Consider the following 20,265-nt stretch of genomic DNA (forward strand, 5'->3'; position numbering starts at 1 on the left):
CTCTTGTTTAGTCTTGGGAGACTTCCTGCTGGCACACCTTGGAAACTCACTGCTGTGCTCTTACAACACTTGCCCTGAAGAACCCTGGTTGTCTCCCCTGGGTTTAGGTAGCATGATGCCTGCCACACTTGTTTTCTGAATGTTCACAATAGCGTTCTAAGCAAACCAAAGGCCTTTATTTTTTTGTGTGATCATTTTTAAATACATATCTCAGTTATCCTGAAAAGCTTCAGGTGATGCTTTAGAAAATGAGAAGTAGGTATTTTTCTTTTTTTGCCTGAAGCCTATCCATGTGCAGGTCTTCACTCTTCCCTGCGAATGATGTGAAGAAAAACCCTCGGTGGCATGGCATGTTAACAGAGCCTGGGAACCAGGGACTTTGTTTCATTATGACTTTACATCTGTTATATTATTTTATAACTATTCACATTTTATATAACTCATTTTTTATACCAAAGTCTTCATTGTCTTAGCAAAGTCAGAAAAAGTGATGTAATGAAGTACGAAGTCATTAAATTAAAAAGAAAAAAAAAACAGCTTGTTTTTCTAAGTAAGCTTTTGCCTGATACCCACTGTCGAAATTCTATCATTTTGTTTTGTGTGATACCGTCCAAACATAGGGATATAAATTTTGGGTTCTAAAATGACTGAAGACAACAGGACCTTCAGGATCACACTGACATTGTAGAGACTAAAGTGGAGAAGGGAGAAAATAGAAGTTTGGCACTTAGATTTTTCTTAGGGCAACTCCCCGCACTGCCTACCCCCCAAACCAGCAATAGCAGCTAAAACTTACATATTACTAAATGCCCACACATTTCACTCCAATCCTATGAGATTGGTTCTGTTACGATCTTCATTTTATAGATAAGAAAATGGGCACAGAGAGCTTAAGTAATTTGCCCAAAGTCACATAAATAAGCTGAAGAGGCAGGGCTCAAATAAAGGCAGTCTGGCTTTAAGTACCATGGTCATAATCACACTGTATTCTACCTACTAGGTCAGGAAGAGAAAATAAATGAAACAAATCCTCTATTCAAATAGTATGCGTTTGGTTCAGCTGGAAAAATCACGGACCAATCACCATCTGGCTGGAACCTTTATTATTTCAGAAATAAGCATCCCATGTAATTTGAGGTGGTTAGAATAACTACTTCTGGAGACTGTAATAAATATTTGTCAAAAATACCAATCATTTCAATAATCATACACACTTCATTCATTAAGAACTTCCAAAAATAACTCTTCTGTATCAAAACACAAATGTCACAAGAGAGTCAGGTAACAGTCTATGCAGGAGAGAAGGAAAAGTCTGCTGGGGGAAACTCTAATGAAGCATTTTGCCTATTACAGTTCTGACTGACATAGTTCATGAAGAACGACTAGCTATGTCCTCCCTTTTTGTTTAGTGCTTAGCCTGAGAGGAACACAAGAAACCAAGTCTTGGGAGAAAAACTGCTTTCATAATCTTAAGTGTGAGCCACAAACAGGCTTTTCTGATTAAAGCTTCAAAGCCTGAAGTGATGGGAAAAGCAAACATGTATTCTATTAAACATTTCAATAAATATGCACAAAAATTCTGCAATTAGGAACACAGTGTTTGTATATTTGAAAATGTAAGAGTTTTCATGCTTTGAATGTTTTATCCTGAGAAGAGTTTTAAGGATATTTTGTTCTGTAAGGTTCAAAAATAAAACTTAAACATATATAACACATATCAGGAATTCTCCATACGATTAACATTCTGGACCATCCTAGCAATGTCAAACAATGAGAAGCCTAACAAAATAACACGTATGTTGTAAAAACAGCAATGAGAAAGAAAGGAACATCAGGAGAATGAATCACCTATATCTTTGTTTCATGCTCAGTGCTTCTAAGTTCAACAGACGGATGTAAGAACAGCAATTATTTATTTGTTTCCAAATAGCCAGACCCCTCTCACCGGCTCACCAATTACACAAGTGCTAAGTAGTCAAAGAAAGATTGCAGGTAACCCTTTGCTTCTCTCTGGTCCCTTTACCAAACCTCTACATCACTTATGACATTACTTGTTGATATGATATACAGCAAAACAGAGTTTGCTAATTTTCACTCAATCAAATAAATTTTAAAATAGAATAAATTCTCACAACACAAACTTTAGTTTTCACATTCATTGCAACATTTAAGAATTACTCAAACATGAGAACTGGAAATGTGTGTGGTTATTTGGAAGAGAACAACTGAATTTATTCTGCAGAAGATAAAGGAGACCTGAAGCATCACATCACCGGAACAACTGAAACATGTTGACAAGTCTTATCTTCTAAACTTCAATGAAAGCTGCTTGTACAATCTATTTAATGAATACCTGTCCCTATTAAACAAGCAAGATATCTGATGTATTAAAGAAGTCAGAAGCTGAGGCTCTTCATTTCTTTCTGTTGCCTCCAGTTGCTAGAATACTGGCAACTCGCATAAATATATTTAAGGTATCCATGTAGATTCCCAGCATCCTGGAAAAGAAAATTATGGCCTGTTACAGATGATGTAATTCTATTAACAATGATTAAAAACTATTTCTTAATCTAGAAAAGAGAAAGCAATACTTATTTGTCATAGGTACATGAAATGGAAATTAAGAAAAGAAAAGATGCCAACTAAGGAAGCCCTAGACTAGACAACAGTCAAGATTTTCTTCTGGCAGATTCATCTTCGAAATGTTAAAGGGCAATTTAAAAAATCATTATTCTATCCTCTGACACGCTCTATGAGCATAGTATCTTGCAAAAAAAAAAAAAAACAAAAAAACCCCTGGGTGATAGACAATGAAATAATCAGAAAAAAAACCAAAGAAACACCTTCACAAAAATGTGTTAAGACACAAGTCTGGCATTTTTAAATATAATTAACATCTCCTCAAGGCAACCCCCCCTCCACCACCAACCAAAGAAAACTGTCACAAATCTGTGTTACAGCAGCATTTTAAAAAAACCATTACACTGAATTTCAGTTTCAAGGAGAAAAAAGATTACTTTAAAAAAGGTGAGAGACAACATGAAACTCAAGAAAGTTGTTTAAATAAAACAATCTACTTTGGTGGAGAGTCCAAGAAAAGGGAAAAGCATAAACAGTTGCACCATAAAGCTAATCAACAAAAACAGGCAAATACTGATTTAACTGAATACCTAAATACTACACTTAGTTATGATCTAATCAAATGTTCTGTGGATACATAGCTTACTAAAGAGATAGAACAGATCAAATAGCAACAGAAATAAAACAGTACAATTCGACAAACCCATTGTGGTTATGTGGTATGGTGACATCCTAATCCCTGTACCTGTAAATGTGACCTTATTTCGAAACAGGGTCTCTGCAAATGTAATCAAGATGTGAGTTAAGATGAGATTAATACTGGAGTAGCGTGGGCCTCAATCCAAAATGACCGGAGACAGAGACAGACACACAGGACGAATGCTGTGAAGACAGAGGTAGAGATTGGGGTAATGTGTCTACAAGCCAAGGAATGCCAAGGATTGCGGGCCAAAACAAGCAGCTAGAAGAGAAGCATGGAGCAGATTCTCTTAGAGCCCTCGGAAGGTATCAACCCTGATGACACCTTGATTTCAGACTTCTGGACTCCAGAACTTCGAGAGTATAAATTTCCATTGTTTTAACCATTCAGTTTGTAGTCTGTTACAGTAGCCCTAGGAAACTAATACAGCCGTAAAATAAAATAGACCATAATAACACAAATGTCCTATGTAACAAAGGAAAGACATTAAAGACTACTTACGAATTGATGGGATCATATTTTTGAACTCCATACGCTGGTATTATTTCTGCACGCTTGATTACTTTCTGTGTATCATGCAGAAGAAACATGCTGAAAAGAACTAATCCACCATAAATTGCCACTGAGTACAAAGTGGCACCAGCCACAGTGGTAGGTGGAAGAAACATAGATCCTGGAAGGAAAAAAGACGGACTCCTCTATAATTGGATTTATGATTAACATTACTTAAAAAACAGAACAAAACAACCCTTCTTTTGGTGTACTGCACAGGTCAGAAAAGGACTATGTGCACTGTGTAATTTTATGCATGTTCAGTTGCAAATCCATTATACCCATTCCTGCGATGGGCCACTTGCTCACATTACAGAAAGGCTCTTGCACCAAGAGCAATTTTCATCTTCTCCAGACCAACTTTTCCATTTTAGATGTATTTGGTAAAACCAAAAATCATAGTTTACCATGATGCCAAATAAGAAAATACACTCTAATCAGGGCTTCCCTTTTAGACTTTCAAAAGTGACTCTTAATAAGTTCCCTCCATTAGGATAACTGAGCACATCAATGATTTTAGGATACCAAGAAGCAAGTATCAACACCCAGCTGCTTACCCAGTGAGGATACAAAGACGAGACCCAGGCCCACTCCCAGGGGTGCCCCCATGTTCAGGAACTTCTCACTGGGTGCGCACACGGCCACGGCGGAGAGGCCCCCCACGATGCCCGCTGTGTACCACGCGGCTCTGATGAGAAGAGGGCCCCCTAGTACCGTCAGTGGAGCCACCGCTGCGCCCAGCACACCTGGAGAAAGAGCAAGCAGGGAAGTAGTTACTAAATGACAACCAAGAAGAAAATGCCACTTCTAGTAACAGGCCACCTGAACATCGTATACCTGACTGTTCAAAAACAGGACTACCAAGTCTCTCCTGTATGTAGGTAATACTACCCCTGAATTCCACAACCCAAACTTGCAGCTAGCCAAACTCGAAATCACAACAATAACACTATTCTTTTTTTTAAATAATTTTTTATTGTTATGTTAATCACCATACATCACATCATTAGTTTTTGATGTAGTGTTCCATGATTCATTGTTTGTGCATAACACCCAGTGCTCCACACAGAATGTGCCCTCTTTAATACCCATCACCAGGCTAACCCATCCCCCCACCCCCCTCCCCTCTAGAACCCTCAGTTTGTTTTTCAGAGTCCATCGTCTCTCATGGTTTGTCTCCCCCTCCGACTTACTCCCCTTCATTCTTCCCCTCCTGCTATCTTCTTTTTTTTTTTTTTTAACATATATTGCATTATTTGTTTCAGAAGTAAAGATCCGTGATTCATCAGTCTTGTACAATTCACAGCACTCACCATAGCACATACCCTCCCCAAAGTCTATCACCCAGCCACCCCATCCCTCCCACCCCCCCACCACTCCAGCAACCCTCAGTTTGTTTCCTGAGATTAAGAATTCCTCATATCAGTGAGGTCATATGATACATGTCTTTCTCTGATTGACTGATTTCGCTCAGCATAACACCCTCCAGTTCCATCCACGTCGTTGCAAATGGCAAGATCTTATTCCTTTTGATGGCTGCCTAATATTCCATTGTGTATATATACCACCTCTTCTTTATCCATTCATCTGTCGATGGTCGATGGACATCTTGGCTCCACAGAACAATAACACTATTCTTAAACTGTCTCAACTCAGAGTACAAACACTAATCTAGATGTTTGAGTAACTTTATCAAATTTTATGTACTTCATTATCTGGATGTGAGCCTACTGGTATATTCTTTGCAACAACAATCCTATATAAGAATTGAGATTAAAAGGCTTGAAATGAGTAACTCAAGGTCAAACCTGTTGCTGCCAAGAGGAAACAAGGTAAAACGAGAGAATGCTGTAGGATGTTAATCCTAAGGAACTTCAAGGACAGGCACTACTGTTTCCTTGTGGATAGGGAATGTCATCTCAGCTTGTTAACCGTAATTTTAGTTGTCAAATATTCATAAACAAGTTCAGAAAAATTACAGTGAAAGGTATCAATAATTTAATTAGCCAACAGAACTCCTTAATTCAAAAAATAAATCTTAGATAAGGCATTATTTCAGTAGTGAGTAGAGTAAGTTATCCTCTTATTAAAACATTAAATGTCCATAGTTTAACTCATGGAATAGGCACAGCTATGCCCATACTATAATTCCAACACCAGTGTCTCTTTCGTGAGAGTAACATTTGTAGATCAAGTAGGAAGATATATCTCATGATAATGAACAATTAAAAATATCTTTTGCTGTTAAGAAAGACACTGGATAAAAATTCCTCTAGGAATCTTTACATTTCTATTAGGATTCCCATCAGTTTTACAACTGACAGCAAAATTTTTAGCGAAAAAAAAAAAAATCTATTTTTTTTTTTTTTTTTTGCAGAAGCCAAGAAAAACCTTTATTCTCCAGCAGGAGAACTTTACTCACCCTAGGTAACTCCTTGTCCTGAAATTTGGATTAAGCCACAGGCAGAGGATGAAAGAGTGTCCTTCTTCCTTCCTTCCCTATACTGATGTGCCAGCCCATTGCTCCAGGTTCTGACCCTGTTAGCCACCAACGGCCAGGGACAGGACATAGAGCTGGTACCAGGGAGGAAGGATGAGCGAGACCTTGCCTCCCTCAAGGCCTTTTCATAGCATCTCCGCCACCCCTACCCCGTGGCACCTGGTCCTCCCGTGGCTCTCCAGGGTCTGGCCTGGTGGTCCTGTTTTCCATGACCTGTCCCTCCAGTGGTCCTCTCCTATGCAGGCTGACCCTGTCAAAGACAGTTTCCCAGGTGGCCTTGACAGTCATGGTACAATCTTCTGGTTTTCCCATTCTTCATGGCTAGGTTTATTGGAGATTCTATCTCTGGAGCTTTTATCACTGGGGGTCTGGCCCTTGGGTGGCTTAGTCTTCCAAAGATCCTGGCTACCATGCTCTGCCAAGGTCTCATCCCAGATACCACAGTCCTCTGAGAGGTCCAACACTCGTGAACTAGCTCTTTGGCAATCAGGCTCTGTGTGTTCTGGCCCTGAGACTTGTCCTCACAGAATGTGGGCACCTGAGTCCTGGCCTCTTCACAACAGTAGCCCCTAAGTTTGAAGCCTCTGGCGGGGGTGGGGGTCTGGTCCTCCAGGACTTTCTCATCAGCTGCGGGCAGATCCCTCCAAAGGTCTGTTCTCCAACATCTGGTTCTTTCGTGAGCCTGTTTGTTTTCTAAGGCCTGGTTTTCTGATGGTGTGGGAAGCTGTAGTCCAGTCTTCTTGTAGCTTTAGCAAAACTTTTAAGGCAATCGTCAGAGATCTTTCAATATTTTCTCATAAAAATCTTAAATGGTAATAGATGTTTGCTGCTTAAGAAGACATACCAATTACAAAACTAACAAGGGTAGCTGAACATTATATTGTGAATCAAACTGGCATTCATCCAACTGGTACAGCCACTATGGAAAAGTATGGGGGTTCCTCAAAAAATTAAAACTATAACTACCATATGATTCAACAATCCCACTTCTGAGTTTATAACCAAAAGAACTGAAATCAGGATCTCAGAGAGATGACTGTGCTGCCAGCAGCATTGCTCACAATCTCCAAGATACAAAAACCAAATTGTCCTTCAATGGATGAATAGATAAAGATGATGTGGTGTATAAACAAAATGGAGTAATACTCAGCTATAAAAAAGAATGAAATCTTGCCATTTTTGACAACATGAATGGACCCTGAGGGCATTATACTAAGTGAAATATGAGAAAGACAAGTATCATATGATCTCAATTATATTAGGAATCTAAAAAAGTCAAACTCAGAGAAACAGTAGAGTGGGGGTTACCAGGGGTAGAGGTGTGGGGGAAATGAGGAGATATTGGTCAAAGTGCACAAATTTCCAGTTATAAGATGAATAAATTTAAAGACCTAATGTACAGCATGGTGATTACAGCTAATCCTGCATCATATACTTGAATGTTGCTAACAGAATAGATTTTAAATGTTCTCACCACAAAAAAAATGGTAAATATGCAAGTGTTACCTAATGCTATGGTGGTAATCATTTTGCAATATATAAATGTATCAAATCAACCAGTTATGTATGTTAAAACTTATATGATGTTATGTGTCAATTATATCCTAATAAAGCTGGGCGGAAAACACAATTAGAACAGTTTTCCAATAATCATTTCAGTAATTCCTGCACACTTAGTCCTGATTAAGACCACAGCTGTGTCGACCCAGTGCTAAACATTTGGATGAAAAATGAAATGGAATGCACTGGGATGTTAATACTGGTCAAAAGCTAACTCTGATGTCCCTTTAAAACTGTAAGGGATTGCCCTTGGGTCATCCAAACCCCCTTCAGGTCTCATCTCAATCATACCAGTGAAAGAAAGAGTGGACAGAGGGCTGGACTTGAAGAAATAAGGGTGTTCAGTTTTGACTGTGGCACCTGCCAGTGTGACCTCACACCGCCTCCACTTCCCTCATCCATGAAATGAAAATGCTAATGTCTGCCTGCACAGCTTCTCAAGATATGGATGAAATGTAAAGCAAAAACTGGCATTCATGCTGTACAAGAAAGGGTTACCAGAGCAGGCCTAAGGTCATCTTTAAAAAGACTTGCTTGCAGGGCTGGTCCTTGGCTACTTAAGAACTTGGCAGATGAAGCATTCTGTAACTGGAGGGTTAGACTGCTTGTGAAAATCTGAGTTATGCTGAAAGCCTGCTTTCCTTCTGGAAATCTGTATTTTGGTAGTTGCTATGAAGGTGCTTACATGATCAGCCCTTATTAAAAACCCTCAGGCACCAAGTCTCTAATGGGCTTCTATCTCACTGCTCTTTTCACTTCCTTGATAAGTCCCCTCAAGGAAAGGAGGGAGCACTGAAAGCCTGTGGATGAATTTCTCCAGACTTTGTCTATATTTTTTCCCCTTGCAGATGCTATCATGTGTCCTTTTATTGTAATAAACCTTAGCACTGAGTACAACTATATGCTGAGTCCTGGGACTCCTTCTAAAAAAACATTAAATGAATGAATGGTTGGTCTTGGGGACCCCCTCCAACACAAAAATACTTTGACCCAAGTAATTTATATACTGAAATAATAGCAGATTAAAAGGAGTTGTCTAAGCAACCCAGATAGCCCTTATTCTAAACTCAAACTACATAGCTATTTTAATTTAATTAAGTCACTAAGTATCTACTATTTATCAGAGATAAAAACACTGAACCTGTTTTCTCAAGGAACTGAGTGTCTAAAATGGGAAAGAGGTGCACAACTCCATTCTCTGGGTAAGATACTAATGCTAAACTCAGATGGTGAGGTTTTTGGTGTTTTAGTGCAAGGGTACATCCTCAAGAGAAAAAAAAAGTTCTGTACACTACTATGGTTATGTACTTGTTCTAAAGCAGAATAATTCTTAAATAGATGGCACTCAGAGATGTTACATTTTATAGAAGTACACGTTGTATCTTGAATAATTTTTTTTCTTAAAAGCAGGTTATTGGTGCTGAAGATAATGGACCACCTCCCTCAATCACAAGGATTTTATCCTGTAAAGCCCCATGGAGAATATCTATGGTTGAATAACCTCACACCTAAGAGAAGAGACTTGAAAACCGCGGTTGTCAAGTCCTGCTGTTTCACATTTACCAAAACAAAGATAGCACATAAAGAATGTAAATGACATAGTTCATACCAGAAATTTGACGTACTGGATACCAAATACCTAATTTCCATTTACTAACCTATGTTAGAAACACTTAGTCTGTTTCCCTAGAAGTTTCAGGGAAATGCTTACAAAATTTGTCTTGTTTTATTTAAGTGAATAAACGAATAAAAAGCAGAAACAGACACGTAAAGACAGAGAACAAACTGATGGTTGCCAGAGGGGAGGTGGCAGGGTGTGCAAAATGGGTGAAGGGGAGTGGGAGATACAGGCTTCCAGTTATGGAATGAAGTCACGGGAGTAAAAGGCACAGCACGGGGCACACAGTCAGTGATACTATAATAGTGCTGTATGGTGACAGATGGTAGCTACACTCCTGGGGAGTATAGCAAAACCTAACTATGTTGTATACCGGCAACTACTATAACATTGTGTCAACTATACTCAAAAAACAAATTAGAAAAAATAAAATATGTCTTGTTTTGTGGTAGAGAACATGTATCTAAGTACTTTTGTTTCTGGGTCTAGCTGGCTCTTTGTTCAACCCACAGAGACTATCCTGGGATACCTGAGATGCAAAACACTTAATCTAAAGTATTTGTGTCTCCACAGTTAAGGGGTGGTATCACAACATATACCTATAAAAGGTATTAAAACTGTCCTACAATACCACAGGTGGACAGCCTCTGCCCTGACCACTGTACTTTGTGCTAAACCTAAATAATGACCCAGCTAACTGTATCAGACACAAATGTGCATTTCCAAAGATCTTTTCTACTGTGTTCTTTCTTCCAACGCTCTACTGCAAAATCCTCTGCTCCTATTCTTTTCTTACTGCATCCTTTTCTTCTCCACCCTCATTTTTAAATTTTTCTAAAAATACACAACAAAAACAATTTTTAAGTAATGTGTATCAAGTTTGAAACCCTCCCAGGAGTAGACAAAATACATAAAGGAAATCTCTGCACATACTAGACTGTCATAGGAGGCCAAATGTAGTATTGGGGATGTCCATCGTCTTAGTATCAGAATCATTTTTCAGAGTAGAGGTCTGGCAATAAACAACCACCAATGACTATGAAAAACTGTAAGTGTTTTCTAAACACAAGGTTTTATTAAAATTATGCACAAGTCATTTACAATTGTGAAGAGCCACCAAAAAAAAAAATAGTAATGAAGGTTGTTAAATAAAAATTTAAAATTAGAACATACCAGAATGTAGTAACCAAGCAAGATGCTTTGGGACTGGGCTCTGGTCATATGGTATTGATTGTACCATCATTCCAGCTCCAATCATGGCTGCAAAGGTTGCACCAATTGTCTGAAAGACACATATTATTGAGAAAAATCAATCCTTATGCAACAACAAAGTAGAAGCCCACAAGTTCCAAGTTCAGCTACTCCCTCCAAAAAACCTTATTTAAAAAGATTAAGGAAAATGAACTGATCCTATAGGGGGCAAGAGTGCCCCCTACTGTCACACAAAGTTTTGCAGACATCTTCAAGTGAGTTGAGCTTTGACTGATACCACCATCTTTTTAAAGTTTATTCTTGCTAGACAGAGAAGAAACCTCATTAAGAATCCCAAAATAGGGACGCCTGGGTGGCTCAGTTGGTTAAGCGTCTGACTCTTAGTTTCGACTAAGTTCATGATCTCAGGTTCATGAGACTGAGCCCCACATCCGGCTCTGAGCTCAGCATGGTGTCTGCTTGGGATTCTCTCTCCCACTCTGCCCGCCCCGCCCCGGCACCCCCCGCCCCCAGCTCATGCACACATGCTCCATCACTCTCACGCTCTCTCTCTCTCAAATAAATCTATCAATCTTGAGGTGCCTGTGTGGCTCAGTTGGTTAAGCATCAGGTCATGATTTCAGGTCCTGGGATTGAGTCCCACCTCTGGCTCCCTACTCAGTAGCGAGTCTGCTTGTCCCTCTGCGTCCCCCCCCAACTCGTTCTCTCTCCCTCAAATAAATAAAATCTTTAAATAAATCTTAAAGAAATAAGAATTCCAAAATAATTTTTAATTTATTTTGTATAGCACAGACAGCATTTTAAAAAATTAATCATGATATACCAATTAGAATATATATGTATTACATTGCCTTGAACTCCATCATTTGCTAAAAACCTAAAAAACAGAAGCACATGGAAAAGAGAGTAAGATTCTACTTCTCTATCCTCTTAGTTTTCTGGCTGACTTGGTCCTCCATCCCTTTTTTTTTTGCCTTAGATTGCCACATTAGTTTTAACACTTAAATATTCCTTGTGTGTATAAGAAATGCACATAATAGAAAAAGATAATGAATCTTTAGGAAACTTGAAGTAGAAAGTGCAAAGTTGCAGCTCTTGTACAAAACAGCAGATATTTTGTTGCCCAACTACTCAAAGATCAACTGAATGTGAATGCTTTTTTAATGCCTTTGCTTAGTCACTGATGTGTGTGTGTGTGACATACCAGGCCTGCCTAACTCCTCTGCATTACCTGTCTGACCCACGATATGTGAATGTTCAACCTCTGACGTAAAGCACAGACAGAGACAGAACAGCTGAGAATGGGAAAGCCTTTGCTCCTATTAAGATAAATAAGCACACTGAGTTCTACTCTATCATTTTCTAATGGAGAAATAGTTACTAAAAACCACTTTATACATTCCTTCATACTTCATACAAATGCAAGGCATTTTCAGGATATTTATCACAATTGTGTCTTTTTCTTTTAAGGTCCTTCATGTTCATGACCCAGCTGTATTTTTTGCCTTTTACCTTTCCATACTCTACACACTCCAGCTACACTGAAATGGTGGGGATGCAAACACATCCCCATCTCATGCCCCTTTACTTCTGGTTCATTTTGCCTAAGAATACCTCTTTTCTATCTGGTTGACTTATTCAAGGATTACCTCCTCACCTGGGAAGTTTTTCTGGGAAGGACACTGACTGCCACGAGCAGTGTCAGAAGCCTCTTCTCTGTTCCAAAATCACTGAGTACCAAATTTGACATTATTTGTATGTCTGTCACCCCCAAAAAACTTCATCTTCATCTCTGTAGCACCTGCCTGGCTTTCCAAACTATTTCAGTAGTCCTAACAGCAGGTGAGAGTGATCTTATGCCCACAGGAAGTTGAGAATATGGCCCAAGCACAAAACTTCTTTGGCATCTTATTTTAGGGGCTAAACTCTTTTGTATTATTTTTCCTCTTGTAGCCATGGTGTTTTGTTAAAAGGCCTTGTTTTATATTCTCTACCTGATAAAAACTTACATTCTTGGTGAGAATGCACCATGCTTATTCTGTGCCCTCATGGACTTTTAGGTTAGGAGATTTGTAACACACATCTGAAGTATACTGAAGTGTCCAAATGGCCATGCTATTCTAAACGGTTCTCCTTTGCAAAGTACAGTGGAAATATGGTTTTGGAAGTTGGATGGAAGTTGGTTAGATCTGGTTACAGACGGGAAATCTGTAGGAAATCTGTAGAAATCTCTCTCATACCCCTTCCCTTCCAGTCTCAAACTCATAGTTCATGTTCTTACAATCCTTCATTTCAGATTTTGCAAAGCCACGGCTGGTATACTTGCATCTTTTCTCTTCCATTTGAGTTCTTAGAACTGAGCAGGGAGCCCGATGTGGGACTCGATCCCATGACCCTGGGATCATGACCTGAGACAAAGGCAGACGCTTAACCACTGAGCCACCCAGGCGCCCCTCAATCTCCACTCTCGACACTATTGCAAAGCCAGTTTTATCTCAAAGTCTTTTTTTTTTTAAAGATTTTATTTGAGAGTGAGCAAGTGAGAGACGGCACGAGAGAGGGAGAGCGAGAGGCAGACTCCCCACTGAGCAGGTCTTAGAACTCAAATACAAAAAATATTTTTGCTGTTTCAGTATCTGCAATGGCCTCTGCCTACTTAAGCACTCTCCTCAGTGTGGCAATCAAAACATTCTTTTTCTAATTGTGTCTTCTTCACACTCTAGACCTCAAATCCTCGAACTCCACTCTTTTTCTCTTTTTTTAAAGATTTTTATTTATTTATTTGAGAGAGAAATAGCGACAGAAACAGCGAGAGAGAGTACGAGCAGGGAGGAAAGGGAGAAGCAGGCTCCCCACTGAGCAGGGGAGCCTGATGTGGGACTCGATCCCAGGACCCCGGGATAATGACCTGAGCCGAACACAGACATTTAACCACTGAGCCACCCAGGCGCCCCTCGATCTCCACTCTCGACACTGTTGCAAAGCCAGTTTTATCTCAAAGTCCTTTTTTTTTTTTTTAAAGATTTTATTTATTTGAGCGTGAGCAAGTGAGAGAAAGACATCATGAGCAGAGGGAGCGCAAGAGGCAAACTCCCCACTGAGCAGGGAGCCCAAGGCCGGGCTCAATCCCAGGACCCTGGGATCATAGGCGAAGCCAGTTTTAATGACTACCTCTTCTCCTTTGCTCAAGCTGTTCTGCAAACCTAGACTACCTTATTCCTCTCCTACAATAAAAAAATGCTAGCCTCCAACATTTCTGATGAAATAAGTGTCTCTTGCATGGACCTTCACTACTAGTCCAAGACAAAAACAGTCTTTCAACTGATTTTACACTTTCTACTTCTTATTGTACGCATCCTTTACCACTTACTCAAGCTCATTTCTTCAACCAGACAGCAGAAAATAGCTACTACTTTTAAAATCATTTTTTTTTTTTGTATCTAGCAAAATAACAAATGCTCAAGAAACACAGAATATAAAACCTTGCACAGGGTTAAGAAAGTTCAAAGTGTTGGCAACAAATATTTTCCACTGACTTCTAAGATGGTTTTGCATTTGCCACCTCACCCCCCTTTATTAACTAAATTGCTATAAAACACAGGCTATTGGATCTCTGCTGTTAGGTAAGTAGGATATTCCTGTAAGTTTGGTTTTCAACCCCTTTGCCACTATTTAAATACATACTCAACAAGGAATAATTCCTGATCTACCTCAGAATGTAATTCCTACTTTGTCTCAGTTGCACTATTACTTCACAGATTTGAACAACTTGTTCAATATAGTAAGGGATTCATTCCATTTAATACCTGTCTCCCAATATTTTTTGTCTAATCTTTTGGTATTTAGTGAAAAAGGAAAACAAAAACAAGCTGACTTACCACCCAAGAGCCTCTCATCATGAAGTTCATGAGAACAGGAGTTCTGCTCACTGCCAGGGCGGACAGTGCTGTTAAGCCAATACTCCCTGCTAAGTACATATAGGTAGAATGAATTCTATCCTTCACATACTGAGGCCAAATTCTGTAAGAAACATAACATGGTTAATTTATGGAAATATGGATATAAATTTTGGTTAAATCATTCATAGCTGGGAAACTGTGGGAAATAACAATTTATTGCTCTAATCTTATCTCATTTATTATGGAAATAATGATGCATACATTGGAGTTATCATAAAAATTAAATGATATAAAACATAAGCACTTGGCACATATACAAAGCAACACATTTTCTCCTTGCTTAAACACATATAACCTTAGTAAAAGATTTTTGTTTGAATAGATGCCAAGAGATTTTATTTTTATTCAAGTGTATGTCTACAGTTAGAAGATTAGATATAAAACATTCCAAAAGTGGCAAAAGAGAAGGATGAAAACAAAATTGGAACCTTGAAGACTGGGAAATGTTTGGGAATGATTTACTTACACAGCCTTTTCAATAGCTCCAATCTCATTAGACATTCCCAAGCCATAGTAGCACAATGCTCCAAGGCCAACAGCAGCCCCTCCAGCAATAAACCATCTTCCCATCTGATCAACTGGAGAACACAGGAGGAAATGCACATTAATATGGTCATGTCTTGACTAAATTAAAATGCTGACAGTAAGCCCTTTCTAATATTTGTATGAGGAAAATCAAACTATATACCATAGTCCTTTGTAACAACCATAATTAGAACATATGGGGATATAAGCGGCTTCAACATTAGGGGACCAGTAAAAAACGACACTGCTAAAACATAGGTGTAATAATACAAAAAGGATCAGATTTGATTAGCCTCTAATTTCACTCCAAAGAAATTTAAGGAGGCAGTGTATCTGTAGATGTGGGGATACCTCTGTAATACATATTATTTTATTCATAAGAATCTGGGTAATGTTCTCATGATCCTCTTAGAAAGAAAAAGATGAAAAAGATGTTAATACTTATACCACAGTGTATAAAATGCCATTAAACAAAGATGATGCTTGATGTAGACAAAGAAAAAAAGGAACCAAAAATGTAATCAGTGTTTATGCAGCAGAATCAAGGGGGAGGGTGCCCTAAACTAAGAGCAAAAGAAAGAAACAACTTACCAACTCTTAATTGGATGCATCTTACTCCTTTTAGTATGAATTTGTCACTAAGACTATTACTATGCTATAGCTGTATGTTTCATGTAACTTATTTTTTTAGGGCAAAATTACTAATCAGAAAGAAATGCCCGGAGGGATACGGATTACAGCTCTTTCCCATTATAATATATTGACCTTTGTAAGGTCATTAACCAGCAACAGTGTTCTATGAATAGATCTGGGTAGATTAACAATCTTGTTAAACTTGCAAAGCTGAAATCCAAATGAACTTCATTAAGGTACTGTTTCCAGGGAGCCCATATATGAACAACCAATTAAGAGGACTCTTCTTGAACAGCAAGGCTTTCATTAATATCTGTTTTAGTGATTTTTCTCTTGACCTAAAACATACATAAACATTTTATGCTTGAATGAAGATTCTATGCAACTTCAATTGAGCTTCCTTAACAGATTATATCTTTAATACCATGGCATATTAACTACTAATCCTTTCTTTAAAAAAATGGTAAAAGTAAAATTTTCTCTGGAAGAAATATGATTGGGAACCAATGAACCCAGTGTGAAGTATCAATCTTTTCTGGGTCATGAGATCCTGAAGAATGATTGCCTTTCTTCCCAGAAAATGCTCACATATATAAGTTTGCACATATTTTAGAAGGCTGTTCATGGACTTCTTAAAACATATTCACATACTCCAGTTCAAAAACTAAAGACTGCTGCCTACTTTTAAATATTTTTTCCATTGATGGTTCCATTGCTGCCTCCTTAAGTTCTTGGCCAGTTTTCCCACGCCGGATCCCAACTCTTGTCTTGGTGGCATATTGCTGATATACACAAAAACAAAGACACACGATACATACAGCAAAACAGAATGTTATTAATAAAATATAATTAAATCTCATTACACTAGAAAACTGTATATAACTTGGTACTTTCTATGTATATAGTTTCACTATAAAAATCTGTTAGCCAATCTAAAAAATTAAATGTAAACCCTACCTACCTGTGGTCTATCTTTGAAGTGATTCACTTAAATTCTTAGTTTACAACTTAACTTCTTAAAAGTTTCAGAATAATTATTTCATAAACTACAGATTTGTATCTCTAGAATCATACTTTAAACACTAACTTTAAAAAAAAATGCATTAAGTATTAGCTACATTTTCTTTTCCATCTGGGAAATGGGCTCAAGAAAGTTACCTTTCCTTAGCATAAAGTTAAAGGGAAGGATGATTACTACCTCTTTTTTTTTAGCTCTTTTTCAAAAGCAGAACAGTTAATTCATGAGGAAAACAGCTGTCTCTTTTAGCTTATATATATTTCCTTACCTACCTCACATTTCAAAATTTATACTTCTGATTTGAATGCTGGAGAAATCTATTATAAAAAATAATGGGTGTCTCTCTAACCTGATGGATTTTGCCACTCTTTACTCTTTAATCAAGAGCCGAAATGACATTTTTAGTAACTTATTAATAAGCTACTGACCAAATGTTAATATTTCTGGGTTCTTAAGCTTTTGACTACAGGCTCCACAATCTCTTTGTTGTACCATATAATTCTCAATCTCACACAAATCACTCTAAGATCTCTGAATGAAACTCCAAAAGCTGTAAGTAAAGAGAAAGTTATAGGAGCTCTGTCTTTCATATGCGATAATGAGGAACAGAATGACACAAAACTAACGGGGAGAAAGAGCTGATTTGGGACATTATCAGGGATAAATGTTTCAGTAAATCACTAATGGTAGAACAGGGAGCTTCATACAGTCAAAAAATAAATAAATAAATAAAAGGTTCCAGTGCACAAAGAGAGGGACACAATATAAGATTATCAGATTATCTTTACCCGGCTGGGTGTTAAGAGCCATTGATTCTTCGTGATGGAATTCTTCACAATTGGGGAGGCCTTGGTGAAAGCTGGTTGGAAAACCCTGGAAGGGAGTGTCCGGAGACACATAAATCTTGCGGCCAGCATGGTGGTGCACCAGGTTTACCAAGCAGATCTGAAATGCTAGGTCGAGACACACAAAAAATAACCCATTAACCAACTGAGGGAATAACACAGAAAAGATCCAGAGACAGAGAAGGGCCCGTCAATCATATTTTAGTAGAAAAATGGAGTGGGGACCTTTTTAAATGTTAATGATGAATTGTCGGCTTATTCCTTGTTAGTCCAAGAAATCCAATCCACAGAATCCAATATGGGATGATCACCAAAACAGAACTGAATACCAGTTTGAACAATATGGTGTATGACTCCCTATAAGTTACGCGTCTAATACAAAGTAGATGTTAATATCTTAAGACAATTGCAGTGTGTGTGATGGCTTTTATAAATGTGGTTTTAAGCATTCAATGGGACAATTTAAAACAAGACTCTGTATAACTTTTGAGCAGAAGAAAAATGTCATCCAAGGAAGAGATGAGTACTCTTCAAGGTCATGCTGCACTGTAAGGTTTCACGACATCAACAGTAATCAAATATTTAAATTTCTGCTAAACATGCCAAATATTACTTCGCTTCAAAATGTGATAAAAATACTCAAGGTACTGAAACCACCTGGGATGCATCTCTGGTCCTTAATGATTTAACCTCTAGGAATGGGACCCAGGAATGTTTTACCTAGCACCCCCAAAGCTAAGAATTCTTGCTAAGAAATACCTATCAAAGTGTACTTCCAGCTCTCCCACTGAATCTGTAATCGTGTACAACGCTGAGAAAATACCGAGACCTTCATCTCAGCCATTACATCATCTCAGCCTGTTGCGGTTTATGTCCCCCGCTATTCAACACATCGACTGGGAACGAGGCCCCGCTGAACGGCTTCCATGTCATGCAACAGAACAAAGTGGAAATCTTGTTTCTGCCACATGCCAGAAGTGGCCTCGTGAGTGTCGGCCCTCTGAGACTCAGATGTGTTAGCTATAAAATGGATAAAGTATGACGAGCCCGTACGCTTCCGCAAGCATTGATGCGCTCAAGCTCCTGGTCCCCCGAGAAAGTTGACCCAGCTCTCCAGACTCGGTTGAGAACTTGGCAGGAAGACTCCAGTCTCCCAAAGTCAACGCGTAACCCTACCACCTCCCCGCTCCAGCACCCCCTTATCTGAGAGGGTGGCGGCTGTGCGGCCCAGCCGCTGGGTGATTCAGCACCTCTGCCCGAAGGAGAAGCGGACAGCGGGGGCAAGCCCCCGCCCGCCTGCCCCAGGCCCCGCCGCCGCCGCCCCCTTTCACCCGGTCACCGCAGGACGATGACCCTAACGCGCCGCCAAGCTGTGGCACCGCCAGCCTGTGACGCAGCAAGCTGCGCCCGGCCTTCAGTCCTCCTCGGATGCACCCAGCGGCCCCGCGAAGCCGGCCGTCAGGACAGTGGATCTCCGGCGCCAGCAGGCCCGGAGTAGCCATACCTCAGTCCCTGGTCACCTCAACCACACAGTTACCCTTCCGGGCCGGCGAAACGCAAACGCGTACACCTCCCTAGACCTCTGCCCGCGCCTTACTGCCTCTGCGCGCGCAGTTTCCCTTACCCATTGAGTGACGCAACATCCGGAGAATCGCCAAACACTAGGGTCATCCAATCATGAGCAGATCTCTGACGGAAGGGCTGGCGCGGTAGGGAGGAGGGGTTCCGGGCTGGAGGGGCGGGGCCAGTAGTGAACTGCCGGAAGCGTCGTAGTCAGCGTCCATTTTGAGTATGGGCAGGGAAGGCACTTCAGCCGTGTTAGCTATGGGTAGCGGAGCTAGTTTTTGTTTTTGTTTCAACAATTTCACTAGCGGCCGTTACAAAAATCACGTAAAAATTGAAAAAGAATATTTAATGTGTGAGAGCTAAAAATTATTCCGTCGTCCCTTTCTTTTCCTCATGTTGCTTTTTTTTTCCTTCTCAAGAATGTTCTGCGAGATGAATAGTGTGCCAAACGTGGTAGTTTCAGAGTGGAGTCAATCAGTTCTGACGCCTAAGGTTGGCTCATGAAATCTAGGAAAGGGTCTAAATCACACAAGGTCACTCGCTAGATTTTAGCAGGTTCTCCCCCCATTGCTCTGATCTCCCACGACACATTTCCAGGCTTCAGTTTATACATGTGTAACAGGCATGATACAACAGCCTCCGCCTCTTATCTTGAAGACCGTGAAAATGTTTTCATTACACATAGTTGTAAAGTGAAAAGCCTTTTCTCTGCTACGCGACAGAGGTTTTGTTTTGCTTTTCTTTCACTCTCTTTTGTCCGTTACACAAATATTTGCTGAGTCTCACTTTGTACCAAGCACTGAAACTAGGGATGTATACAAATGAATAAAACACAACCAATACTGTTGTTTGGACAAAACAAAGTCCTTGCCCTTACGGTATTGACTTTCTGGTGGAGACAAAAATAGACAAAATGTTTGGTGATGATAAGTACTACGGAGAAAAATAAAGCTGCATAAAGCCTTAGAAGGGTGCTATTTTAGATAAGATGATTAAC

General features: G+C 39.5%; 1 protein-coding gene across 1 annotated transcript; it reads right to left on the reverse strand.

The window, feature by feature from the left end:
* Positions 1–1,086: 1,086 nt before the first annotated feature.
* Positions 1,087–19,321, reverse strand: GHITM (growth hormone inducible transmembrane protein). The gene is made up of 9 exons (XM_028098706.2): positions 19,207–19,321; positions 17,646–17,810; positions 16,522–16,621; positions 15,148–15,259; positions 14,601–14,742; positions 10,684–10,792; positions 4,390–4,578; positions 3,782–3,953; positions 1,087–2,498 (listed from the first exon to the last, which is right to left on the reverse strand). Exons 2-9 carry the CDS (start codon positions 17,772–17,774, stop codon positions 2,414–2,416), a joined length of 1,038 nt encoding a protein of 345 aa, XP_027954507.1. The 5' UTR covers positions 17,775–17,810; positions 19,207–19,321; the 3' UTR covers positions 1,087–2,413.
* Between the last annotated feature and the right edge of the window lie 944 nt (positions 19,322–20,265).

The sequence above is a fragment of the Eumetopias jubatus genome, unplaced genomic scaffold (assembly GCF_037043125.1).
Source record: "Eumetopias jubatus isolate StellerSeaLion01/CBP00866 unplaced genomic scaffold, mEumJub1_p1.0 scaffold_17, whole genome shotgun sequence".
NCBI lineage: Eukaryota > Metazoa > Chordata > Mammalia > Carnivora > Otariidae > Eumetopias > Eumetopias jubatus.